The sequence below is a fragment of the Sorghum bicolor genome, chromosome 2 (assembly GCF_000003195.3).
Source record: "Sorghum bicolor cultivar BTx623 chromosome 2, Sorghum_bicolor_NCBIv3, whole genome shotgun sequence".
Taxonomy (NCBI): Eukaryota; Viridiplantae; Streptophyta; class Magnoliopsida; order Poales; family Poaceae; genus Sorghum; species Sorghum bicolor.
The window spans coordinates 64,961,382-64,989,372 of NC_012871.2; the positions used below are offsets into that span (position 1 = coordinate 64,961,382).

At 43.2% G+C, this 27,991-nt stretch overlaps 1 protein-coding gene across 9 annotated transcripts; it reads left to right on the top strand.

The window, feature by feature from the left end:
* Positions 3-27,991, top strand: LOC8059008. Of its 9 annotated transcripts, none has more exons than XM_021453781.1 (12): positions 3-311; positions 20,797-20,875; positions 20,988-24,827; positions 24,956-25,034; positions 25,179-25,383; positions 25,462-25,554; positions 25,627-25,725; positions 25,821-26,150; positions 26,259-26,984; positions 27,076-27,309; positions 27,392-27,431; positions 27,551-27,991. In XM_021453781.1, the coding sequence occupies exon 3, from the start codon at positions 22,380-22,382 to the stop codon at positions 23,430-23,432; it is 1,053 nt and encodes a 350-aa protein (XP_021309456.1). In that variant the 5' UTR covers positions 3-311; positions 20,797-20,875; positions 20,988-22,379; the 3' UTR covers positions 23,433-24,827; positions 24,956-25,034; positions 25,179-25,383; positions 25,462-25,554; positions 25,627-25,725; positions 25,821-26,150; positions 26,259-26,984; positions 27,076-27,309; positions 27,392-27,431; positions 27,551-27,991. The 9 variants fall into 9 exon arrangements, 5 of the variants coding, with proteins under 5 accessions (XP_021309456.1, XP_021309453.1, XP_021309454.1 ...); XM_021453778.1 differs by having other exon boundaries at positions 20,988-23,822; positions 23,897-25,034; XM_021453779.1 differs by having other exon boundaries at positions 20,988-23,638; positions 23,726-25,034.

The window sequence follows — 27,991 nt, forward strand, 5'->3', positions numbered from 1 at the left end:
TACACGTAAAATGCTCCATTACCGATATAATTTTGTTCTTTCCCTTAACCCATCGCTCTTGGAACCCGGTGTCCTTCACCGCCCCACCGCCCCCACCGCTCCTGCTCGGACTAGCACCACCGCCCCACACCTCCCGGCCCGTCGCCGAGCGACGGCGCGCATCCGCCTCATCCGCTCCGCCCCTCCTGCGCCGTCTCGCCTCTCATCGCCGCCCCGCCTCCCTCCGTCGTTCCTGGCCGCCGGGCTTCTTCTCCGTCGCCGGTTACGCGCGTGAGGAGGGAGGAGCCGCAGCGCGTCGATCCAGGAGCCGGGTGAGATCTACTTTTTTCAATTCCTCCATCTCTCGCAGCTCTCGGTGCGTTTTGCGGAGATTCGTCGGTAGCGACGGCAGGGTAGTCCCAGGCTCGGCGGCGGCGTCAGCGGACCCCCCTCCCGCCTCTCGCCAGTCGCCTCGCGCCCTCGCCAAGGCTGGAGCCAGCAGCCGCTGCTCCACCAAGGCGGTCGCGCCTCTCTGGGAGCGCTTATGCCCCAAAGCGAAGCGTTACCTGTCCGCTGAAGGCTTCAGCGCGCTGAAGCGTGCGCTTAGTGCCGCTTTTTGGAACCCTGCGTCAAACATATACGTGAACAAAATCTACAACTGCAATAGAGCCCCCCCCCCCTCCCTTTTTGAGCTGTGCAATTTGCTAAGGGCCAAGGACTTGTTACACGATTGCATCCATAGCTTTGTAGAGGAACAAGTTGCAATGTTTGTACATGTACTGACGCATGGCCAACTGTATCTTTTGTGAGATCTATAGAGATAGTCAGTAGATACTTCAAGGAGGTTTTGTGTGCTATTGGTGAAATTAGGGAACACATGATTAAGCTACCATTCAATGAGATTTCACTTAAGATCAGTACCTGCTCAAGATGGTTCCATATTTGAAGACATAAACCAATTGGCATATAGATGGTAGGATTGCTTGAATTGTGTGGACCATAAATTAATGTTGTTGACATGGGTCTCATGTAGTGTAGGACTGTATGGGTGCAGTTGATGGTACCCATGTGCATGCTCTAGTCATTGCTAAGTTTTCTGCAGCTTTCAGGGTAGAAAGAATTATGCCGTATAAAATATACTAGCTGCTGTTGATTGACTTAAAGTCCACCTATATACTGGCTGTTTGGAAGAGTTCTGCGGATGATGCACTCATTCTTGCTGATCAGTGCCGGAGCGTGCAGGTAAAGGGGGGGGGGGGGGGGGGGGGTAATTAGTAATTGATCCCCTTTGGTATTGCTGCCTGCCATTTGCTGCAGCAGTGTTGGCTGCTAGCACTGACCTCTTTCAGCACACAAACAAACAATCTGCATTCAATCTTCTAGTTTTTGCAATGAGAGAAAACTTACGCATCACGAGGACATAAATTCATGTGTGAGGACTAGGCTAGGGGGGCATAGCCCAGGTTTGCTTCCACTGTCCTCCGCCAGTGTTGCTGATGCCCTAGAGAGAGAGATGATGGGTTGTGTCAAGGGTGTCGGATCCTAGGGTAGCTGGCCCTTGACTACGGAGCTCGTAGTCTCGTGTCGTCGTTGTCTAGGGCTGAGGTTTTCCCCCTCTGCCGGCTAGGCTTAGTTGGAGACGGGAGAGAGAGATTATATGGCAATATCTTTCTTAATTCCCCTGGAGTCTGATTACACACACTCACACGTATCTAGTATCCGGCCAAGGCTATATTTTATTACTAATATTATCATTTTACCTTATAAATAATTACGTCCAGACCTATGCACAATAAAATTTGTTGTAATAGCCATTAGCATGTCCGGTCTCTGAGAAGGCTATTTTTTTATTACTAATATTATCATTTGACCCTACAAATAATTATGTGCAGATCTATGCATAGTAAAATCTGTTGTAATAGTCACTGACATATCCAGTCTTTGAGGAGGCTATTTTTTAATTGCTAATATTATCGTGTGGGTCTATAATAATTCCACCATGACGTGTTGCCAGAGGCGTCTGGTGTTTAGATGAGGTAATTTTTATTACTAATAATATCAATTGGGCCTATAAATAATTCTGTCTGGACATGTGTGTCTGATCTCCAGTCAAGCTATTTTTTATTACTTGTATTATAATTTTTAATTTGCTTATAAATAATTATGTCTCGACCCATAGGAGTAAGTTAAATGTGATAGTCATCACGACGTCCCGTCTTCGATCAAGATGGTTTTTATTAGTATCAATATTATTTGCTTATATAAATAATTCCGTCTGAACCCGTAAGAAGTATTTGACGAGTTAATTTTTATTAGTAATAGTTTTATTCTGGCCAATAAATAATTCCATTTGCATCTGTGCGTAACAAAATTTGTTGTCACTGGTATGTTTGGTCTCCATTTAGACTGTTTTTGTTACTAAGAGATTTATTTTGGGCTACAAATAATTTCACCTTAACCCGTGAGGAGTCAAATTGGTTGTCTAGTCACCTAGGCATCCGGTCTCTGGCCAAGCTAAATTTTTATTACTACTGCCCCCAACGAGGTAAAATCTTTTATTATTAAATGCCGGTGACGGTAAATTTGCTTGAGATAATCAACACGGCGTCTAGTATCACAATGAGGTAATTTTTATTTATAACAACATCAATTGAACCTATAAATAATTCCACCATGACGTCTGAGTTAGTAAATTTGCCAGAGGCGTTCGGTGTTTGGATGAGGTCATACCGTAAGGAATATCCGAACGAGCTAATTTTTATTACTAATAGTTTATTCTGGCCAATAAATAATTCCATTTGGATCTGTGAGTAATAAAATTTGTTGTAATTGTCATCGGTATGTTTGGTCTCCGTTTAGACTGTTTTTATTACTAAGAGATTTAGGGGGTGATTGGGACTGCTCTGCTCCACGTTTTTTACTCCGCTCCACGTTTTTTAGCCAAACGGTTTTAGCTCCACGCACTCAGTTCGAGGAAAAAGAGTGGAGTTGTGAGAGCACCTAAAGAGATACTCCACAAACTCCAGTTTTTTGTGGAGCTGCTCCATGGTGGAGTTTGTGGAGCAGAGTTCGTGGAGCAGTGCCAAACACCCCCTTATTTTGGGCTACAAATAATTTCATCCTAACTGGTGAGGACTGAGGAGTCAAAATGATTGTCTAGTCACTTAGGCATCCGGTCTTTGCGCAGGCTAAATTTTTATTACTACTGTTCCCAACGAGGTAAATCTTTTGTTACTAAATGTTTGTGACAATAAATCTGCTTGATATAATCAACACAACGCCCAGTATCACAATAATGAGGTAATTTTTATTTATAATAACATCAATTGAACCTATAAATAATTCCACCATGACGTGTGTGTTAGTAAATTTGTGAGGGGCGTCCGGTGTCTGGATGAGGTAATTTTTATTACTAAATATCAATAGGGCCTATAAATAATTCTGTTTGGACATATGCGTCTGATCTCCGATCAAGCTATTTTTATTACTCATATTATCATTTTTAATTTGCCTATAAATAATTATGTCTTGACCCATAGGAGTAAAGTTAAATTTGATAGTCATCAGGACGTCCAGTCTTTGATCAAGGTGGTTTTTATTAGTATCAATATCATTTGCTTCTATAAATAATTATGTCTGCTGTAAGGAGTATTCAGACGAGTTATTTTTATTACTAATAGTTTTATTCCGGGCAATAAATAATTACAATTGGATCTGTGCGTAATAAAATTTGTTGTAATTGTCCCGATCCGGTCTCTGGCCAAGCTAAATCTTTTATTACTAAATGCTGATGACAGTAAGTTTGCTTGAGATAATCAACACGGCGTCACATGTCCAGTTTTCGATCAGACTTTCTTTTATTACTTAGGGTGTCATTTTGGTCTATAATAATTCTATCATAACTCGTGAGCATCAAATTGAGACGCTTATTTTTTTATAACCATTATCTTTTGCATCGATAAATAATTCCGAATGAGTCCATGTGCATCAAACTTGGATATGCTACTTTTATCAGCAAAAAACTTGGATGTGCTACTTGGTGACGCATCCGATTTTTGCATCAGGAATTTTATTATTACTGCCATGGTCATTTTCTTCAATCAGTAACTTGGGATGGCCTGTGAGGAGTAAAATTAACTTTGCGTGAACTATCACATCCCAACCCAACCGTAATTTGATCGTCAAAGTCGTGACACACAACCTAATTTGATAGTATTTGGTTTTTGCAGCAGTAAATAGTGATAACAATAATTAAATCAGGTAGTAATATTTTGTTATTGCATCTGATACACACGAATTTTGGGACAAAAACTCAGACAAAATCGTAAAGAATTTGTACAAACAAAATTCATGCAATAAATTACATCCAGATTCTGGAACGTGCATTCTTGGATTTCTAGCATCCAACAATAATTTGAGGAACTATAAGAAGGAAATAGCATCGGACATCACCAATTTGATGAACCATTTAGAAGGAAATTGCATCGGGTCTCCGTATACAAAACGATCAAAATAACTAAGGAAAACATAAAACTATCCTCCCGTGACAAACTGGAACACCTCCACAAGCCGATCGGCAACCTTTAGGTCCTTCCTCTGCATCATCGGCAGACTCCCCTGTTGCAGCCATCGGCACAAACACATCATCACTTATGGACTTAGTCATATCCAACCGTCCCTCCATCGGCAACCATCTTCATCGGCAACTCATCCTGTAGACCAAGCACTGCCATCTTGTCTTGCCGACCTACATTCTACCGATCATGGACACGAGCCCAAAAACGGTGTCAACAGCGTGAAAAATCAGCAAAAAGAAAGGGCATAAATGAAAAAATAACCCAAAGGGGCCAGGCGTCCTTACCTAGGCAAAATTATACATGTCCCGGCTCATGAGCTCGGATGCCCGGTTGATGGCCAGAACGCTGGTGCGGCCACACTCCTGAAGACCCTTCCAGAGGTACTCCTCGGAAGGGTCATCTAGGACGAACCGGGCCCTCCCCTCTGGGTCTTCAGGGTTAGGCCACATCACCGGGGTTTTGCCCCAAGATGCAATGGCCTCCCCATCTGCTCCTAGGGCTTCCGGCTAGCCGGTCCTTTCCTGTGAGGCTTGGTCGAGGCCGCCTTTTCAGAGGCTTCCTCAATGCCACCCACCTCAACCTGGCCGGGCCTCTGCGCTCCCCACGTCAACATCTCCAAACGGGTTGATGGACCCAAGGGCAAGGACCGTCTCCTCCTCCTCCTCCTGGGACCTCAGGGCCTCGGCCCAACCTTTGGAGCTTCCGGGGAGACTTCCGCCTCCACCCTTGGCCTAGGGCGAGGCTCGGTCGGAGCCCTCAAGCCTTCGGGCGCTCTGTGCGCCCCGCCTGTCGGCTTCTCCCCTTCCTGGGGACCCGGGGCTACTGAACCCGCCTGTGGGGCTTCATCCTTGCCCTCGTCAACAATAATATAGGGGGCGCCCTCTACGGCCCTAGGAATCTGTGGCCCCCCACTAGGGGCCTTTGACTCTCCACCGACTGGGGGGACCTCCTCCTCCTCCTCGTCCATGAGTTTGTTCAGCCAGTGGGGATCCTCCCTGCCTTCAATCTCCAAGACGGAGGCCTCGAAAGACTTGGGCTCGGGGAGCCCTTCCTTCTTGACCTCACGACAGTGCTTGGCCAAATCTTCTGCCTTCTTCACCTTCTTCTCATCCTTCTGGCACTTCTGCTCATTGTTCCTAGCCCGGTTCTTGGCCTAGGTCTCCTTGTCCTCTGGGACCGAGGGCAGGACGTACCTCATGATGCCCATTCCCTATGAGCAGACATCAAGCCAAATAAAAACAAAGATGAAGGGGAAATCGAGGAAGCAAAGATGAGAGCAGAAGTATCTTACTCACCAGGGATATGTAGCCCCTCTCGAGACGCATCAGAACACCATCCGCGAGAGTCGGAGTGCAATCTCCATGGCGAGCACCGTCTCCTCCAGCATCTATGTCCCGACTAGGGATACCTCGGGAGTCATCTCCCACATGAGTAGCACCCATTGCGCCAACGGTAGGACACACCGCTTGTGGAAAGCGACTGCCACCATGGCCACGGTGACGCCCTCCTGCCTCAGCTTGGCCAAGCCGTCGAGGAGGGGGTCCAGCTTCTTATGCTCCACAGCGGGCGTGCCCCACCCCCACTTCTCAAGGCACTCAGTCACCATCTTCCCCGTGTACTTTGGGAGAAGACCGTGGTCGTTCCGGAGGTAGAATCATTCGTTCTGCCACCCCTGGTTTGATGACGGCATCAGAGTCGTGATGTACAAGTGGGAACGTGACTACCGAAGCTGAAGCGTGCAGCCGCTGGCCCTCAAAGGCATCTTCTCCCCACCTTCATTCCGGGAGGACATCTCTGCCTTGAATAGGTGGAGCTAGAGGTTCCAGTGGGGCGGAGTCCCTAGGTACCCCTCGCACATCATGGCGAAGACCGCCGCTTACATGATGGAATTGGGGTTGAAGTTATGAAGCTCCACCCCATAGTAGTGCACAAGCGCACGCATGAACCGACTGGCCAAAATCCTGAACCCCCGGTCTAAGAACGCCAAGAAGCAAACCACGTAGCCTAGCGGCGGGTTTGGCTCCCTATCATTCACTAGGGGAACGAGCCACTCCGGCATCCTCTCGTCCGTAATAGGACAGAGAAGTCCACCCGATACATGGGCCCTGAGTGCCACCTCTGTGACGTTGCAAGCGGGCCACATGTCATCGCCAGCCATGGCTAAGTGTGGGTGTGGGCAAGCGTAGGCAAGAGCTTGGCGGTGGCAGGAAGGGCAACTGTAGGAGCTTGAAGGCAAGAGCGCTTGGAGGCAAAGGCGAAGGGGGAAAGAACTAGGGCCCCGGCGGTGGCTTTTATAGAAAAGGCGCCCATAGTCCGCCCTCCATGGAGCAGATCGAGGAGGAGGAAACAAACCGCCGACCGATTCATTAACTACACGCGGTAACCCAGGCGGCCACTTCTTCTAATTCTCACGCTAACCACGCGCACACGTGCATTAATTTCACAGTCGAAATGTCCCATCCAGACTCAGTACAACGACACGGTCGTTCCGACTCCCAACGAGAGTTGCCTCAAAAGGAGTGCCCCACCGACTGGATTCAGGCGATTCCTTCTAGGGCAAGGGGCGCTCGACCCCACCCCTTTTTACGCTTGGACCGACACCTTCCGAGGTAAGCACCCCAAGCCATGGCCTCTTGTGGTCCAGAGTTTGCGAGACTGGCCTGCAAAGTGGGTTCGAACAGTCGCCTCAGGACGACCGAGCGAGGGATGACTGGGGACGAGCCCAAGAGAGGCCACGGTCTGAGCCTCGCAGAGGCTTGGCGCATCCCTAACAGTCGTGTCTAAGACCTATGCGGGTGTTGTGTGAGTGGAATCCCATCGAGGGAGGCATCAAGCCCTTGGAACCTATCGAATGGTGCCGACATCCACCGTGACTACCCTCGGGTATCTTGAGATGTGCCCATAAGGCCACAAGCTGACCCTTATCGAATGGGACTTGGACATCCACTTGGACTTACCCACTAGCAGCTACCCGAGAACGTCGCTACTTGCCCATAGAGGGTAGTACGACACTTTCCATCCCTCCTCCGAGCGAAAGGATGACTAAGGGGCATAAAATAAAGTCACGAAGGACCCTAATCGATCCTCGCCTATGGGCAAGGGCTCGGGGGCTTCACCTGTGCTGGGAGAACAGGCACTGCATCTAAAGAACATGTACCATGTTCCCCAGACACTCCCTAAGTGCAATAAGGAGTAAAAGCCCTTGAAGGAATGACACCATTCCTCCAAGGGCTCGGGGGCTACACCCAGCGGGTGCACTCGCGCGCACCCCTGGAGGAAATAAGAGCCTCAGGCTAACAGTTTACCCTTGAAAAAGCCTCTTAAGGAGCTCCCCAGCTCCTCGATAGGTTCAGAGGGCTACTGTTGGGTACCATAAACCGGGATACCCAAATTAAGAGGGGAAAAAGCGGCAAAAAAGAATAAGGGCGAACCCCGAGCCCCAGCATAAACCAGCGCTTCGACCGGACCTCAGCCTCGAGCGATCTCCGTCTCGCTCGAGCCCTTAGCCTCGGGCGCAATCTCTGTCTCGCCCGAGCCCTTAGCCTCGGGCGCAATCTCTGTCTCGCCTGAGCCCTTAACCTCAGGCCCAATCTCTGTCTCGCCCGAGCCCTTAGCCTCAGGCACGATCTCCATCTCGCCCAAGCCCTTGGCCTCGAGCGCAATCTTCGGCTCGACCGAGCCCCGACATTGAGCGCAATCAACGCCTCGCCCGAGTCTTAGCCACGGTACCAGGCTTCCAACGCATAGCGGCCGTACCACTGATGCGACGCACGCTATGCCCCCGCGATGTAGCAGGGCACGTCGTCCACTATTCCAACAACTTCTATCATTGTGGCACCTTACCTCTGTCACTGTGAGGCGCTGCATGACAGTAAGAGGAATGAGAGGAGATTAACCCCTGTCACTGTAACCGTACTTTGGCAGTTACAGTTCTACTATTGCAGGACAGGCCATAGGATCTCAGATTCGACCTCCACAACGAACAGAGCTCGGCGATGCTCCACAGGGACGACCACGCCGTCACCCACACCCCAAGGACGAGGGAGCCAATCTCCACAGGGTTGGCACTGTTACACTACGGCACACTGAAGACAAGCTATGGATTTACGAATGTAAAAACCCTGCCACCCCTTGTGACTATAAAAGGGGAGGCAGGGCATCCTTTAGAACACAAGCGCAACACACAGGCATAGCTCATCAGGCAACACACGAACACACTTCATTCCACTCGCGTAGAGGTAGGGGACTCAGGATATTGAGCATCCCTCCACTCACTCCTTAAGCCGAGACCTGGGGTTTAGCCCTCTCTCGCAACTAGCTTGTACCCCCTACTACAAGCACTTTCGGGTACAAGACAATACAGACCTCGACTCTCTCACTGGACGTAGGGCATCCAAGGTCCGAACCAGTATAAACCCTCTGTGTTTTCTTGCATCACCATTCGGGTTAAGGGGGCACGCAGACTCATCACTCGTTAGTGCCTGGACCCCGAGTCCAGACACCGACACCATCTTTACTCATGATTGTGCTAAAAAAATCTCATGGCGCCACTAGTGCCACCACCTGAAATTGGAGAAAAAAATTAAGGCTTCAAAAAAAAAGGTGACGTGTTGAAGAAGAGACATGCTCCTCAATTTTCATAAGAATATCAAACTTCACGAACATGCATATTAGATATACCATGAGGTTTGTAAGAAGGTCAAGAGCTGCTCTTTTCTACCGTATCATTTTTGCTGTCATTTTCTCCATTTTTGCAGTCAAGAGGCTGAAAGAAATAAACGAGTGAAAAAAAATGCTATAGAAACTAAGGCCTTATTTAGATCAAAAAGTTTTTGAATCTTGACATTGTAGAATTTTTATTTTTTATTTGACAAACATCATCCAATTATGGAGTAAATAAGTTTAAAAGATTTATGTCGCGATTTACAAACAAATTATACAATTAGTTTTTGTTTTTATTTATATTTACTGCTTCGTACATGTACCATAAGATTTGATGTAATGGGGAATTTTGAAAAAAATGGTTTTTAAACTAAACAAGGCCTAGACAGACAGCTAAGATGCACGACTCGCCAGAGGAATGAATGACCTTGAGATCCTTGTCGAAGCACAACCTGAGTCCCGTAACGATCCTCGCTCACAGATGAACAAAGGAGACGCTCCAAAAGAGGTTATGAGGTCAAGGCCTTGTTTAGTTCGAAAAAAAATTGTAAAATAGATACGGTAATATTTTTGTTTGTATTTGACAAATATTGTCCAATCACAAACTAATTAGACTTAAAAGATTTGTCTCGCAAATGACTTATAAATTGTGTAATTAATTATTTTTTTATCTATATTTAATGCTTTATGTATGTGCCGTAAAATTCGATATGATGAAAAATCTAAAAAGTTTTATAAAATTTTTTGGAACTTAAACGAGGCCTCGGTCACCAGATACTTGCTGCCGCCATCTGCGCCTACGCTGATCTTGCTTGCCAGCATAGCCTGACGCACGACGCGTAGTCAGCAACACTATCATCAGTATTCATCAGCTAAGGCATTGTTTAGACTGACACTGTAGCATTTTATTTTTACTTAACAAACATTGTCTAATTATAAAGTAACTAGACTTAAAAGATTCATCTCACAATTTAAAGACAAAGTGTGCAATTAATTTTTATTTTCATCTATATTTAATGTTCCATACATATCCCGCAGGATTTAATGCGACGAGGATTCTTGAAAAGTTTTTGATTTTTGAAATGAACTAAACAAGGCCTAAATGTGCCAAACAAGATGTGAACAAGGCATTTGGGCTTGGGCTTTTGTCTACTCTTCGGCGTTTGGGCTTATCAGCCAATTCTGATAGTCATTCAATAATAATTTTCTCTCATAATAAATCAACTAACAGTATTTTCTACTATAGCTTATCAGTCAAACGAACAAGGCAATGTGGATCTCTTAACTTTTGAGGAAAAAATGTGTGATGGAACGGAGCATGCAGCAGAGCACTCTATAATTCTACTAGTGGTCGACGAAAGAAGAGAAGACACTTACGAATTGTGAAGCATCCGATAGAGGGATCAGAGCTGCCGAATTGCAAACAAGAACACAGCAAACATGTATTGCCATCAGTGCCCTGGACGATGAATGTTAGCAGCAGGGAATTTGGGGAAGGTAGCAAGGGGATAGGATGGAGAATTGGGGATCAGGATGAGAAGAACAGCAGCGTGGAGAACATGGTGGTGTGGTGAGAAATCTTAGATTGACAGAGTTGTTTTGGTTTATACATTCGATGCCTTTCCTCTCTTACCTGCTCCTCCTCATATAGGGTGATACATGGGTGAAAGGTCCTATATGGCTAGAGGAGGGGGGTGAATAGCCTATTAAAAAATTCTACAAACTCACTAGAGCAAGAGGTTAGTAAATAACAAAGCGAAACTTTTTGCTCTAGCTCTAAAGGGGTGTTTGCAAGCCACCAACCCAACAATTCTAGTTGCTATGATCACTATGCACACAAGAACTAAGTCTCTACAAGTTACACTAGTGAATTAAGCTACACAAGGCAAAGTAAGCAACTAAACTAATTACACTAGTTTGCGGTAAGTAAAGGATAGGATGAGATATTTATACCACCGTGTAGGGGATGAACCAATCACCAATATAAACAATCATGCACCGAGAGAATGCCAATCAAACACAATTGAGACACCAATTTTTCTTCCGAGGTTCACGTGCTTGCCGGCACACTACGTCCCCGTTGTGTCGACCAACATTTGGTGGTTCGGTGGCTAAGAGGTGTAGCACGAACCTCGTCCTCACTAGGACACCATAAGAATCGACCCACAAGCGAGGTAGCTCAATGACACAAGCACTTTACTAGAGTTACCTTTCGGCTCTTCGCCGGAGAAGGTACAAGTGAAAGGTCCTATGGCTAGAGGGGGTGAATAGCCTATTTAGAAATTCTACAAAACTCACTAGAGCAAGTGGTTAGTAAATAACAAAGCGTAGCTTTTTGCTCTAGCTCTAATGGGGTGTTTGCAAGCCACCTATCCAACAATTCTAGTTGATATGATCACTAGGCACACAAGAGCTATGTCACTACTTACACTAGAAAGCTATCTAAAGTTTCTATACAAGTAAGTAAGCTACTCTAGTTTACGGGAATGAAAGAGAGATGGTTTGATCTTTATACCGCCGCGTAGAGGGGATGAACCAATCAATAATATGAAGTCCAATCACCGGGAGAAATCCAATGAACAAACACAATAGAGACAAACAATTTTTCTCCCGAGGTTCACGTGCTTGCCGGCACGCTACGTCCCTGTTGTGTCGACCAACACTTGGTGGTTCGGTGGCTAAGAGGTGTGGCACGAACCTCGTCCTCACTAGGACACCACAAGAACCTACCCACAAGTGAGGTAGCTCAATGGCACGAGCAATCCACTAGAGTTACCTTTCGGCTCTCCACTGGAGAAGGTACAAGACCCCTCACAATCACGGGAGATGGCCACGAACAATCACTAACTCGTGCCAATGCTTCTCCGCTGCTCCAAGCCGTCTAGGTGGCGGCAACCACCAAGAGTAACAAGAACACCACACACTTTGAGAAGGAAGTGCAGTTTGAAGGGTAGAGAGAGGATGGGTTCACATTTAGAACTCATCCTCTCTCTACCCTTGAAACTCCACCTCCTTCTCAAAGTGTGACAACACCACAATGTGTAAACCAACATGTGCACGTGTGTTAGCATTTTCACAATCATTTTCTTCGAAGGAGTTAAGTTAGCTCACTAGGTTCTAAATGCATGCACAAGAACAATGACACCTAGTGGCACTTGATAACCGCTTAGCCAAAGAATTCCCCTCTTTATAGTACGGCTATCTATCCTAAATGTGATCACACCCTCTATGGTGTCTTGATCACCAAAACCAAAACCCTAAGCAATACCTTTGCCTTGATCTCCATAGGGTTTTGTTTTTCTCTTTCTTCTTTTCCAAGTTGAGCACTTGATCATCTTGTGGTCATCACCATCATCATCATGATCATCATTTGCTCCATCACTTGACATGTACCAACCTCATTAAGTCTACACACACTTAGCATAGAGGTTAGTACTAGAGTTTCATCAATTATCCAAAACCAAACTAGGGCTTTCAATCTCCCCCTTTTTGGTAATTGATGACAACCCTTTTTACAAAGATTTTCAATAAAATTTTCTTGGATTCATGTTGCTTGCCCAAGCATTTTACCATGTGCAAAGGTTGTGGACAAGTTTCATAAACCCAAATTGGTAGCAATTGCTCCCCCTACATATGTGCTAAGAGTTTGGATTGAAAGCTTGCACATATGCTTGAATAAGAAATATAGGAGTCAATTTCTACCAAATGATGCTAAGGTGTAAAGAATGGACCTTTGAAGCGTGATACCAATCGGAGTTGCCAATGTATACCATCCTTAGCACCATTAGTAACTAGACATTCACAAAACTAGAACATCTCGTGAGATCAACAATATAAACAAGGTTCTAGTACCACTTGTGAAACAACTAAAAGTCTAGTTACACTACCTATGCATGCTAGTTCTTCATTTCATCAATCAAGCCTACAACTAGCATACACCACACAAGCAAGGCATTGGAGAGAAAACTTTTAAAGCTAATGCAAATGCAAGCAACCATATCTGATGCACATACAAATGCAACATACAAGTTTATGAGCTTGCTCCCCCTACTTGTGTCATTCAAAATTTTAATTGATCCCCTTCTTTTTATCATGTTACTTCCCTATCTTTGTATTTCTTTGTGATTTCTCTCCCCCTTTAGCAAATCTTTGGGAAATTCTCTCCCCCTTTGTCATCAATGACCACAAAAGGTGAGCTCAAATTTTAGATAGGGTAGTGTGAAACCATGTGAAGTGAGATCATTTTCCCAAATTGGTCCAATCTAGATTACTTGCCTAAGATATTTAACTCGGTTTGATCCAAGGACAAGCTTCTTCACACCTCCAAATAAGGGTTATCTTGTACCATGTTGAGTTAAACACTTATAGCTCATATTCTAGATCAAACACTAGGATTGCAAGCCCACAAACATGTCATATGCTACCACTAGATCAAGGCAAGCATAGAAGCAATAGTGGTACCATACAAGCATCAAATTCATTTGATTTTCATGAATGAACCTAATACATATAAGGAATGACTAGATGCACTAAGCAGGTCCTTAGCATAGGATGAATGACATGTCAATCAATTTTACCTTGCTTTGCTCGAAGGAGTGGCATGTCATATAAGTGGGGGTGCATCAACACATATTTGAGAAGTCAAGTATGTTCAATTCATTCCTTAGCTTGCAAAACCTCTTCTCATCAAGTGGCTTGGTGAATATGTCGGTAATTTGATCATTGGTGCCTATACTCTCAATGCAAATGTCCCCTTTTTGTTGGTGATCTCTTATGAAATGATGACGGACATCTATGTGCTTTGTTCTTGAGTGTTGAACCAGATTGTTGGTGAGTTTCATGGCACTTTCATAGTCACATAGTAATGACACTTGCTTAAAGTTGATTCCAAAGTCCTTCAAAGTTGCCTTCATCCATAGGATTTGTGCACAACAACTACCAGCTGCAATGTACTCCGCTTCGGCGGTTGATAGTGCAACACTATTTTGCTTCTTGGATGACCACAAGACAAGTGATCTACCCAATAATTGACATGTGCCCGATGTGCTTCTTCTCTCAACTTTGCATCCCGCATAGTCCGAATCGGAATATCCAATAAGTTCAAACTTTGCACCTTTGGGATACCATAAACCAACATTTTGTGTATGCTTCAAGTACCTCAATATTCTCTTTGTTGCTTTCAAATGGCTTTTTCTTGGTGAGGCTTGGAATCTTGCACACATGCATACACTAAACATGACATCTGGTCTTGATGCGGTCACATAGAGTAGGCTTCCAATCATAGACCAATACAACTTTTGATCCACCATATTTCCACTTGTATCACTATCTAGGCTTCCATTTGTTCCCATTGGAGTGCTAATTGACTTTGCATCATCCATACCAAACTTCTTGAGCATGTCTTTTATGTACTTGCCTTGACTCACAAATGTGCCATTCTTCAATTGCTTGATTTGAAGACCAAGGAAGTAGCTAAGCTCTCTAATCATTGACATCTCAAACTCATTAGCCATCATGTTGCCAAACTCCTCACAAAATTCTTGATTGGTTGATCCAAATATGATATCATCAACATAGATTTGCAACACAAACAAGTCTTTGCCAATCTTCTTGGTGAAGAGAGTGGTGTCAACCTTGCCCATCTTGAAACCTTTAGAGAGTAAGAAGTCTCTCAATCTCTCATACCATGCTCTTGGTGCTTGCTTCAAACCATACAATGCCTTTCTTAGCTTGTAAACATGGTTGGGTTTCTTGTCATCTTCAAAATTGGGAGGTTACTCAACATAGACTTCTTCATTGATATAGCCATTGAGAAATGCACTCTTCACGTCCATTTGGTAGAGCTTGATGTTATGAGCACAAGCATACGCCAACAAGATCCTAATTGCTTCCAATCTTGCAACCGGGGCATATGTTTCACCAAAGTCAAGACCTTCAACATGCGTATAGCCTTGTGCTACAAATCTTGCTTTGTTTCTTACAACTATCCCATCTTGATCTTGCTTGTTGCGAAAGACCCATCTAGTACCAATGACATTATGATCACTAGGCCTCTCAACTAATTCCCTTACTTGATTTCTCTTGAAATTGTTAAGCTCTTCATGCATAGCATTAACCCAATCAACATCTCCCAATGCTTCATCAATTTTCTTTGGCTCAATGTGAGACACAAAGGAGAAATGCTCACAAAATGATGCTAGTCTTGATCTAGTTTGCACTCCTCTTTGAATATCACCAATGATATGATCCAATGGATTATCTCTTGCAATGTTTGTATGTTGGAGTATTTGCACTTGATTGCTTGCACTTGGTTTATCATGAGATGATGTACTAGCTTGTTGATCTTGCACTTGTGTACCACTTGTACTAGCTTGATTTTGATCATGATAACCACTAGCTTGTACATTAGAGGTAGGAAGCACTTGATCTTTGTCATCTTCAACATCAATCACCTCTCTAGGCCTTAAATCACCAATGTCCATATTCTTCATTGCATCGGCCAATTGAGTGTCTCTCACATCATCTAGATTCTCATCTTCCTCTTAAGAGCCATTGGTTTCATCAAACTCAACATCATGCACCTCTTCAAGAGTACCACTAGCCAAATTCCAAACTCTATAAGCTTTGCTAGTAGTGGAGTAACCAAGCAAGAATCCTTCATCACATTTCTTTTCAAATTTACTCAATCTAGTGCCTTTCTTCAATATGTAGCATTTGCAACCAAAAACCCGAAAGTATGCAATGTTGGGCTTTCTTCCATTCAAGAGCTCATATGGTGTCTTCTCCATCATTGGGTGACAATAGAGTCGGTTGCTATAGTAGCAAGCTATGTTGATTGCTTTGGCCCAAAAAGAATGACTCACATTGTACTCACTCAACATTGATCTTGTCATGTCAATCAAGGTTCTATTCTTCCTCTCAACAAGACCATTTGATTGTGGAGTGTACTTGGCCGAGAATTGATGCCTAATGCCAAATTCATCACAAAGCTCATCAACTCTTGTATTCTTGAATTCACTTCCATTGTCACTTCTCACTTTTTTGATGGTTGTTTCAAACTCATTGTGTATTCTCTTGACAAATGATTTGAAGGTTGCAAAAGCATCAATTTTGTCACTAAGAAAGAATACCCATGTGTATCTTGTGAAATCATCCACTATCACAAATCCATATTTGTTTCCACCAATGCTTGTGTATGTGGTTGGTCCAAATAAGTCCATGTGCAACAATTAAAATGCCTTGCATGTCCTCATGATGCTTTTCTTTAGATGAGTGTTGCCAACTTGTTTTCCAGCTTGACATGCACTACAAAGCTTGTCTTTCTCAAAAGTGACATCTTTCAATCCTCTAACAAGATCATGCTTGACTAACTTGTTCAATTGTTTCATTCCAACATGACCAAGCCTATATGCCATAACCAACCCATACTAGATTTAGCAAGCATGTTGACAATTGAGCTTCACTAGCATTGAAATCAACCAAGTATAGATTCTCATATCTAAAGCCTTTGAATATCAAGTTAGAGCCATCTACACTTATGATCTCTACATCATCAACTCCAAACATGCATTTGAAACCAAGATCACAAAGTTGAGCTACGGATAGCAAATTGAAGTTCAAGCTCTCTACTAGTAGCACATTGGAAATGCTCAAGTCATTGGATATAGCAATTTTACCAAGCCCTTTGACCTTGCCTTTGCCATTGTCACAAAATGTGATACTATCAATACCATTGTCATCACTTGAATTGATTGAATTGAACATTCTTGAATCACCGGTCATGTGTTGTGTGCACCCACTATCAAGCACCCAATGCCTTCCTCCGGCTTTATAGTTTACCTACAAAACAAATCAATGTTTCTTAGGTACCCATACTTGTTTGGGTCCTTGGAGGTTAGTGACTAAGCTCTTTGGTACCCAAATGGCCTTCTTCTTTGGACCCACAATTGGTGTACCAACAAACTTAGCATGCACACCCTTCTCACCCTTGGTAAGCACATAACAAGAATCAAAAGGAATGTAAGATACATTAGCATTTTTCGTGTTCTTGTTCATTTTATTGCAATTAAGCTCTAGGTGTCCAACTTGCTTGCATCTATTGCAATACCGACCATTGCTCTTCACAAAGCTAGGCTTGTGAGTTACAAAGGCCGCCTTGCCTTTCTTAGGGGTATAGCCTAATCCCTCTTTGTTGATAGAAAACCTTTGACTACCCAAGCACTTTAGCAAGCGGGCCTCACCACCATAGGCTTTGCCTAGGGCGTGAGTGAGCTCATACACCTCTCTCTTGAGAGTCTCATTTTGAACCTTTAGTGAGGTATCACAAGTGACACCGACACTAGAAGTAGAGGTAGAGTTGGTTGTGGTGGATGAATACCTACAAGAAGAGTTAGTGGCAACAACAATAGATGGGTTGGGTGATTCTTTAATTAAGTCATATGTTGTGCCCACATCACATGATACAACAACCTTTTCCTTGTTCTCTTCTAACAACAAGGAGTGAGCTTTCTCAAGCTTGGTGTGAGACTTGCCAAGATTCTCATGGGCTTCCACTAGCCTCTCATGATTAGCATTGAGCTCATCAAAGGATTGCTCAAGAGCTTTCAACTTCTTGGCCAATTCTTTGCACTTCTTGTTTTTAGATTGAATAAGAGAATCGGCTTGTTCTAGCATGTCCATGAGTTGTTCATTAGTGAATTCATTTTCATCATCACTATCACTATCATGTTCATGTTCACTTTCACTTTCACTCTACTCTCATCATATTGTACCTTGTGGCCCTTGGCCATGAAGCATGAAGGAGTGTCGAAGAGTGATGGCTTGTTGATAGCAATGCTTGCAAGCGCCTTCTTCTTGGATGCCTTGTCATCATCACTAGAGTCTTCATTCGAAGAAGCATCACTATCCCATGTCACAACATAGGATCCACCCTTCTTCTTCTTCTTGAAGACCATCTTCTTGTCCTTCTTTTCTTTCTTCTCCTTCTTGTTCTTCTCATGCTCATCATAATCACTATTGTATGGACAATCCGCCACAATATGATCGGGGCTCTTGCACTTGTAGCATAGCCTCACATATTCTTTGTTCTTGGAGTTGTCCTTTCTCTTTCTTGTATGGTAGCCCTTCTTCATCATCAGTGCTTCATCATCACTATCATCATTGGAGCACTCCTCATCACTTGATTCTTCCTTCTTGGCCTTGCCCTTGTTTTTGCTCTTAGATGAAGAGCTAGCTTTGAATGCTACACTTTTCTTCTTCTTATCATCATCATCATCTTTCTTCATGACCTCATCATCATCATTATCATTGTATTGGTCTTCGGTCATGACATCTCCAAGTACCTCATTGGGAGATACACCTGTCAATCCTCCTCTAAATATGATGGTTCTCAATGTCTTGAACCTCTTGGGCAAGCACATCAAGAACTTATGAATGAAGTCCTCATCCTTTACTTTCTCACTAAGGCCCTTGAGATCATTGATGATGACTTGGAGCCTATAGAACATCTCTGGGATTGACTCATCATCCTTCATCTTGAAGTTGGATAGCTTGTCCTTGAGCATGTACAACTTGACACTTTTTACCGTTGTAGTGCCCTCATATGTTTCTTCTAATCTTGTCCATACTTCACTAGCCTTCTCAAGATCTTCAACTTATTCAAATACCTTTGAATCAATGCCATTATAGATTGTGTTGAGAGCCATAGTATTGCATTGCTTGTTGGCTCTCTCATTGTCGGTGGGGTTGGTGGGGTCAAGGATCACAAAGTCATTCTCCGTGACTTCCCACACTCTATCATTGATTGATCCAAGATACATTTTCATCTTTCTCTTCCAATAGTCAAAAGAACTTGTCCCATCAAAGAATAGTGGTTTGCCCCCACCATGGTTGAACACTATTTGAGCCATAATTTGAGCACCGAGGTTGTTAAGCCTTCAAAAAACGGTGACCACGGCTCCGATACCACTTGAAAGGTTCTAATATGGCTAGAGGGGGGTGAATAGCCTATTAAAAAATTCTACAAACTCACTAGAGCAAGAGGTTAGTAAATAACAAAGCGAAGCTTTTTGCTCTAGCTCTAAAGGGGTGTTTGCAAGCCACCTACCCAACAATTCTAGTTGCTATGATCACTATGCACATAAGAACTAGGTCTCTACAAGTTACACTAGTGAATTAAGCTACACAAGGCAAAGTAAGCAACTAAACTAATTACACTAGTTTGCGGTAAGTAAACGATAGGATGAGATATTTATACCACCATGTAGGGGATGAACAAATCACCAATATAAACAATCATGCACCGAGAGAATGCCAATCAAACACAATTGAGACACCAATTTTTCTCTCGAGGTTCATGTGCTTACCGGCATGCTACATCCCCGTTGTGTCGACCAACACTTGGTGGTTCGGTGGCTAAGAGGTGTAGCACGAACCTCGTCCTCACTAGGACACCACAAGAATCGACCCACAAGTGAGGTAGCTCAATGACACGAGCACTTTACTAGAGTTACCACTACACCACAGCCCTAATACAGCATCACATATGTGTCGTTATAAATGAACTAGTACCATTCAATATTCAGTCGGTATACCATGTCTACCGATTATTTGTCGGAAAACATTTGTTTGGCATTCGAGCATCGGTCGTTATAAATTTTGGGCTATATGGTTCAACGATTTGTCGGGACAGTTCATCAAAGAGAGCCCACCATTGGTCAGAATAGGGCCATACCCCTTCGGTTCCCGGCCCGTTTAGAAGAGCCCCAAACCCTAACTTATCCCCTCCTGCCGTCCACTCCTGTGCGCCCGAAATAGAGAAGAGGAGGCGGCGGCGCGTAGGCGACTGGTGGCGGCGCGTACACGGCGGCGCGAAGGCGACTGGCGGCGGCGCGACTGGCGACTGGCGACTGGCGGAGGAGCAAGGAGCTCGTTCAAGCTGGAGCACACCCTCGGTTCGTAAGTACCCCCGGCCTCCAATCCCCTCCCTGTTCCAAGTCGCTGCTCCAATCCCCTCCCCGACCTGGAGAAGCTGCCGTCGCAGCCGGCGACGAGCTTCCACATGAAGCGTGTCACGATGTGGTGCACGGCCACCAGCGTCTCCACCTTGGCGAACTCGTTCCCGGGGCAGATGCGCGCGCCGCCGCCGAACGGGAAGATGGCCTGGGTCGAACCGGCCGGGGTCCGGGAAGATGGCCGGGCTCCACTACATGGAAGGATTAGCGATTCCCTGTTTTGCTCTCTAGATGCTTTGATTCAGTTTAGAATTTATTTATATTTGGGCTTTGAGGCTGGATACTTTATAGTTTGCATATCCAGTTAGAGCAACTCCCTTTCTATGTATCTTCAACTATCATTTTAGTCTTCTATGTATTCAGAGATATTTGCATTGATATTCAGAACTATTTGCATTGGTATTCAGTAATATTTGCATTGGTATTCAAAAATATTTGCATTGGTATTCAGAAATATTTGCATTGGTATTCAGAAATATTTGCATTGGTATTCAGAAATATTTGCATGGGTAATCAAATCTACTTGTACATGTACTCATCTTATGTCATGTGTACTCACACTACAGGTGCCTTGTTGAGTTGGTGTTGTAGCTGAAAGAATCTCCACAGGACCGTTTACTCCAGCTTTAAGCCTAAGTGGCAACGGTATGATCCTCTATCTGCAGCTACATGCCATCTTTGTTAATATTGTTTGAGATCATGAACACAACAATCGTGTTTAAATTAAAGTTGCTTATGGTATTTATTTATTTTATAGTTCATTTCTAAAGTTGCTTGATATTTCACAAAGAAGGATGGATAAATCATGGATCGATAATGATGCTAGGTACCAACACTATTTTTAGAAAGACTAAAAGTTCTATCTTCAGTTAACATAGGAATTAACTTAAAAACTGCATGTAGGCATACCAAGATGTATCAACAAGGGGTGAACAATTTCATAGCTTTTGCATTTGAGAATTCAGCTGTAGGAAGCAAGATATTATGCCCTTGTACAAAGTGTGTTAACTCATTTTGGAAAGAGGGAAGTGAAGTACGTGAGCATTTGATATGTGATGGGTTTTTAAAAGGATACAGGACATGGACCTTACATGGAGAAGTTAGCTCTTATTTGAATCACGGAAATGATGGTGTTGAACTTATGGAGGAGACTGATGAAGATGATAAGATCTCTGATTTCCTTAGAGATTTAGCAGCTGGTATAGATGACAGAGGGGATTTTGATCACAACAATGAAGACCTAGAGCCTGTGCAGAGCTAGCTGCCATTAAAAAGTTAGTATCAGAGAATAAAAAAGAGTTATACCCTGGTTGCAAGAAATATACACAACTGCGTTTCCTAATTAGGTTACTCCACACCAAACTCCTTGGAGGGTGGAGTGATAAGAGTTTTAACCTGCTACTAGATCTACTAAATGATGCATTACCTGAGGGTTCGATGCTACCTAGAAACTTTCATGAAGCTAAGAAATTGGTGAAATCGATAGGAATCGGATACAATAGTATTCATGCTTGTGAAAATGACTGCATTCTATTTTGGAAGGATAAAGAGGGGTTGGATTCCTGTCCAAAATGTAAGGCTTCTCGGTGGAAATCAATAAGCAAGGCCCATGATGGAAAACATGTATATAAGGTTCCTAAAAAGGTTCTCCGCTACTTTCCAATAAAGAAATGTCTTCAACGCTTATTTCTATCATCTAAAATAGCTAGTCTAGTGAGATGGCATGATGAAGGCCGAAAAAAGGATGGTCTGCTTAGGCATCCTGCAGATTCTCTACTATGGCAAGACTTTGATAAGAAACATCCAGAATTTGCTAAAGATAGCCGAAATATCCGTTTAGCATTTGCCACTGATGGTTTCAATCCATTTAGGACCATGAATGTTACTTATAGTGTTTGGCCTGGTATTTGTATTCCCTACAACTTTCCACCTTCAATGTGCATGAAGAAATCAAATTTCATCCTCTCTTTGTTGATCCCTGGTCCAGAAGCTCCTGGAAGTGATATGGATGTCTATTATCAGCCACTAGTTGAAGATCTATTAGATTTGTTTACCAAGGGAGTTAGAACATACGATGCTTCGAAAGGGGAGTTTTTTCAGTTGAGGGCAGCAGTACTATTGACTATTACTGACTTCCCTGGTTTAGGCTATGTGTCCGGGTCTGTCACATCTGGTGAAGCTGGATGTCCTGATTGTCATAGCTACACATGTTCACTTAGGCTTGGGAATGGTAGCAAGACTTGTTATATGGGTCATCGCAGGTTCTTGCCTGAAAACCACCCATGCTAATAAGTTTGATGGTAAAACTGAATTTAGGGCAGCACCTACTCCACTTTCTGGGGAGCAGATTTTGGAGTGCACTAAAGACATTAATCATATTTTTGGTAAAGATCCTTCTAGAAAGAAACCAGCAAGCAAGAGACGTAAGGAAGGAGAGCCATTGGTCATACTGAAAAGGAGATGTATATGGTTTAAACTACCTTATTGGAAAGATTTGATGTTGCGACATAACTTTGACTTCATGCACATAGGAAAAAACGTGAGTGAAAGCTTAGTTAATACATTCCTAGGCACAGAAGGGAAATCCAAGGATAATTTGAATTCTCGTTTGGACCTTCAAGCTCTAGGTATTAGAAGTGATCTCCACCCTATTGAAGTGGATGGCCAACTTTATTTACCACCAGCTCCATACTCAATGAGTCCCGATGAGAAGAAATTATTCTGTCAAGTCCTGAAGGGGGTCAAGTTTCCTGATGGATACGCCTCTGATATACGTCAAAATATACATGTTAATGAGAGGAAGATATTTGGCCTTAAGAGTCACGAGAGCCACATTATTTTACAACACTTGCTTCCACTAGCTGTGAGAAAAATATTGCCTGAAACTGTGAGTGCTGCAGTGATCCGTATATGTAATTTTTTCAAGAAACTTTCCTCCCCTGTCATTCGAATAAGTGATATGGAAAATTTAGAGGTTGAAATAGCTAAAACATTGAGCCTTCTTGAGACTATATTCCTTCCTTCCTTCTTTGACATCATGGTCCACTTGATGGTTCATCTTCCTGCCCAAGCAAAGATAGCTGGACCAGTTCATTTTCGTAGTATGTGGCCTGTGGAGAGGTATCTGATGAGACTGAAGGGTTCTGTTCGTACAAAAAGTCACCCTGAGGGATCAATGATGGAGTGGTCTAATTTTACATAATGCCTTACACTTTGTTCACGCTACTTACATGATGGGACTCAAACCACACCTCAGTTTGGAGATGAAGAATGTACCACAACTCCTTTCTTTGGTACCATTGGTCGAGGATTGGCCGGAAAGTGTTTAGTGAGTATTGATCACAAGACATGGCTGCAAGCCCATAGATATGTTTTGTTCAACTATGACAGTATACAACCTTACTTGGAGTAAGTTATCTAGACCCATTGTCACACTTTTCATCACATGGTTGGTTTTCTTTGCATACTAAAGTGATAAACTGATGCACCTTGCAGCAAGCATGCTCAGTATCTATCATCAATTGGTCTTCGAAATAGACGAGACATCAATCGCATGCATCATGAATCCTTTCATGAGTGGTTTAGGCTGCATGTAAGTAGTAATAAAACCTAACACTAGTCAATTTGGATTTTGCATGTATATTAATTGTAATTTCAAAATCACAGGTGGAGGAATGGGAGAGGAAGCCCCTGATGAGATAAAAATTTTAGCTAAGGGGCCTGCAATGTTTGCACATAAGTATAGTAGTTATAACATAAATGGATTCAACTTTCACATAGTTTCTTATGATGAGGGTAGACCTATTCAAAGTAGTGGGGTTGCTCTAGTTGCTGAGTCCCCAAACTTTGAAAGTGGTAATAATGATAGCCTGTTAGTAGGAAGCAAGACATATTTTGGTATTATAACTGAAATTCTTGAACTGAACTATCACCACAAAGGAAATGTGGTGCTTTTCAAGTGTGATTGGGTCGACAACCGTGTGCGAAACAAATGGGTACAAACAGATCATTTTGGGATCACATCTGTGAATTTTAAGCATTTATTCAACACAGGTGAAAAGATATCCGATGAGCCTTTCATTTTAGCAACTCAAGTATACTATGTCCCTGAAGCAGTTGATACTGAGTGGGTTGCTGTTGTTCAGTCAGTCCAAAGAGATGTGTGTGACTTTGATAACTTGGAGGATGATCACATTGCTAATGATAATGGCCTAGTGTACCTGCCTAATATAAATGGCAATGTGACTGTGGATATTATTAATGGGGTTGTCCCATCTATTAGAATAGACATAGATGGTATTATTGTTGCTAAAAAGAATGATAGAAAAGGTTCTAGAAAGTAAGTTTTCTGTGTATATTGTTGCTACAGACTCACATATTGTGTTTATTGTTTTCCTCCGAGTATTGCTATGTTTTTTGTCCATTCATAGGAGGAAGCATGCCGACAACTAGGAGAACCAGTAAGGATGCCCCTGTCAATCCTTATGAGAAATGTCGAAATGAAACAATTGCAGCGAACAACAGGAAGCTTCAATCTCTAAATCTGCCTCCTATGCAGAACTTAGGACAAAATGGTCAATCTAGTAAAAGAACAAAGGTGATAGACAAAATCATTGCATATTGATAACTTTTATTTATAGTGTTATGTCCCTTTTTCTATAGAGAACACACCAATCAAATGATGCAGCAGCTGATTTGCCCAATCTGCGCCGGTCACAAAGACAGGCTGAAATTGCAAGTCAGCAGATTGAAGAAGAAGACCCTGAGTATCAACCAAATGGAGATGATTTAATCAATGATGAAGGTCTTGTATAGTGTTACATGCTGCATCACAAATATCGTTTCATGTTACATGTTTCTAATTTAAAATTGTTTACTACAGATCATCATACTACTTTAGATTATTGTGTTAAGGACTGATTTGGTGTGTTTTATTCATGAAACATAGGAAATCTATGACATTGATGAGGCGGCCAAAAACTGGGTTCTGATCACTGCTGCAAGGAAATGGAAGGAATTTAAGTCTACCTTGAAGGCAGATTTTTTTTAATGAAAATTTAACAAATGAGCAACTGCAGCGAAAACATGGTGATAGAGTTAAAGATGATGACTGGAAGTTTCTGATTAAGCACTGGACCTCTCCTGAATTTGAAGTGAGATAATTTTTATCTATGCATATTTGGACTTGTGTACTTCAATATATTTGCAAAATATAACTGTTTGTATCCTAGGCTCGAAGGGAAATATCGAAAGCTAATCGTGCCAAGTTGGGGATACATCATACCTCTGGAAGCAAGAGCTTTGCTGCTTATAGGCATGAAATGGTATAGAAGATGCATTGAATTTTAGTGCATTTATTTTGCTGCCGTTATAACATAGAATTGAAACAATTTCAGAGTGTACAGCTAGGGAGACCGGTTCGAAGAGATGAAGTCTATATTAGAACACATATAAGGAAAACTGGAGTTCCAACCCAACAAGCAGTGCCAATAATTGTAAGTTCTTTCATAATAGAATTGTAGTCAGTAGCTGAATTGATCTTTCATAACTGATTTGATATTTGCATAACATCCAACTTCCTTTTTGTTAGAACAAACTTAAATCAATTGCTGAAGCCCACCCAGAGTTGACAGAAAGATCAATTCAACAAGGTGATGTTCTTGCTGCTGCCTGTGGAGAAAAGGAGCCAAGAGGGCGTGTTCGGGCTTTGGGTCTAGGACCAACTCCCCAAGACATTGGTACCCCTGGTTTGAGGTGCTACAAGTCAACAAGGCTACAAATGGAAGTTCTAGCTCGTCACAAGGTTGAGAGTGACAAAGCCGCTCTTGAACGACGCATACAAGAATTGGAAGAGCAACTGCAGGAAAGAAGAAATTTGGAAATAAGCTCGCATAACTGTTCTAACTCACGGAGCCATGTGGTAAATGTCTTCTCCCGACTTAGAATTACTTCAGTCTTGATTATTGAATGTATGTTATACTGGATATTAATGTGACATGTTATGACTTCTCTTGTCTTGTTTATGTAGAGTCCAAGGTCTCAAGAACATGTTGATGAGGCACAAGCACATGATGGTCAAGCATTTGAAGATGAGGTTTTTCCAGATATTAATGATAACTCAGAACAATCTGATCAAGAAGATTATTTGCTTCTTCGTAGGCCTCCTGCTGCCCCATCTACACAGCATGGTAATTTCCTATCTACACAGCGTGCTGCTGCCTTATCTGCGCGTGCTTCTGCCCTACCTACACCTCATGCTCCTGCCCTATCTGATCAACATACTCCTGCCCTCTCTGAGCGTGCTGCTACCTTGTCTGCATTGCGTGGTCTTGCCTTATTTGTGCAGCCTGCTACTGCCCCGTCCACGCAACATGCTACTGACCTATCCGCGTAGCCTGCTAATGCCCCGTCCATGCAGCGTGCTGCTGGCCTATCCGCGCAACATGCTACTGACCTATCCGCGCAGCCTGCTAATGCCCCGTCCATGCAGCGTGCTGCTGGCCAGTTCGCGCAGCGTGCTGCTGGCCAGTTCGCGCAGCATCCTGCTGGCCTGTCCACGTCGACACATCGTGCTGGTGGCTTGTCCACGCAACCTGCTCCTGCGCCATCTTCGCAACGTGCTAGTGCCTCCTCTGTGCACAGTGTTGTGGGAGGATCAAAGAATCAACTTATGGACTGCAGCGCTACCAGTCCCATGAAGAATGCAGCCCTAACAAGGAAGAATAAAGACCCTCGTGTTTCACCTGATGATCTTGTAATTACTTCAATCTAATGGTGCTTTCAGTTCTAATAGTTCTATAAATGTGTTTATTTTTTGCTGACAAGTCCATAAACTATTTGTGTAGGTTGGAAAGGAGGTCACATTATATGCCATGTTGCGACCAGAAATTGTGGGTAAGGCGGTCGTTATTTCAACAAATCCAATCAATGTACTAGGAGGCCAAGCTCTAGGAAGGCTATTTTGTGAAGTTGTTGTGAAGGTTGTGATCAAAAGGGATACAATGCTACCTCGCCCTTATGGTGACATTGAGACTTTGGCTGATGCTAAGTCAATGTCAGTTCAGTGGCCATACAACAGGGTAATAGACTAGACAAGACTTTGTTTCTTTTATTCATATGTGGTAAGTTAATAAAGTGTCTAATTACTGATATTTCTTACAGTTGAAGGTTAGCATGACATCACATTCATCCCAGTCTACAGGTCTGTTTTTTTCCTCAACATGACATTCACCAAACTGCTATTTGTGAGACTAATATAAGTTTAATCTAGAGATATTTTTTAAAAAAACTGCTCATACTTGTGGTATGTTGGTCTTGTAGGAGGGGATGTCCAGAAAACGCACTGAAGCAGATGGAGATGTGACCTGATCATTTTGTGGTGACCTGATCATTTTGTGAGGTGGCAAAACATCGATGATCCATGTTGCTGTGTATGGGATGCCATACCATTTTGTAAAGTACTGTTTGCTCATGGATGTTGGTTCCTTTGTTGCATGATGTTAGATTATGAAAAGAACTCCAAGGACATGCCTGTTAGTTGTGTTCTCACATGAGCATGTTAGTTGTAGTATGCAATGCAGACTTGTTAGTTGTGCTGTAACGTGGGCATGTTAGTTGTGGTGTGTGCAAGGCAAACTTATGTCATTGTTGCGAACATCATTGTACCCATGGCTGTTAAATGTGCCATTTGTTTGGCATGAATGAAATACTCCTATGTTATGACTTATTCTATGTCTGACATTGAATGTGAGCTTCTATATA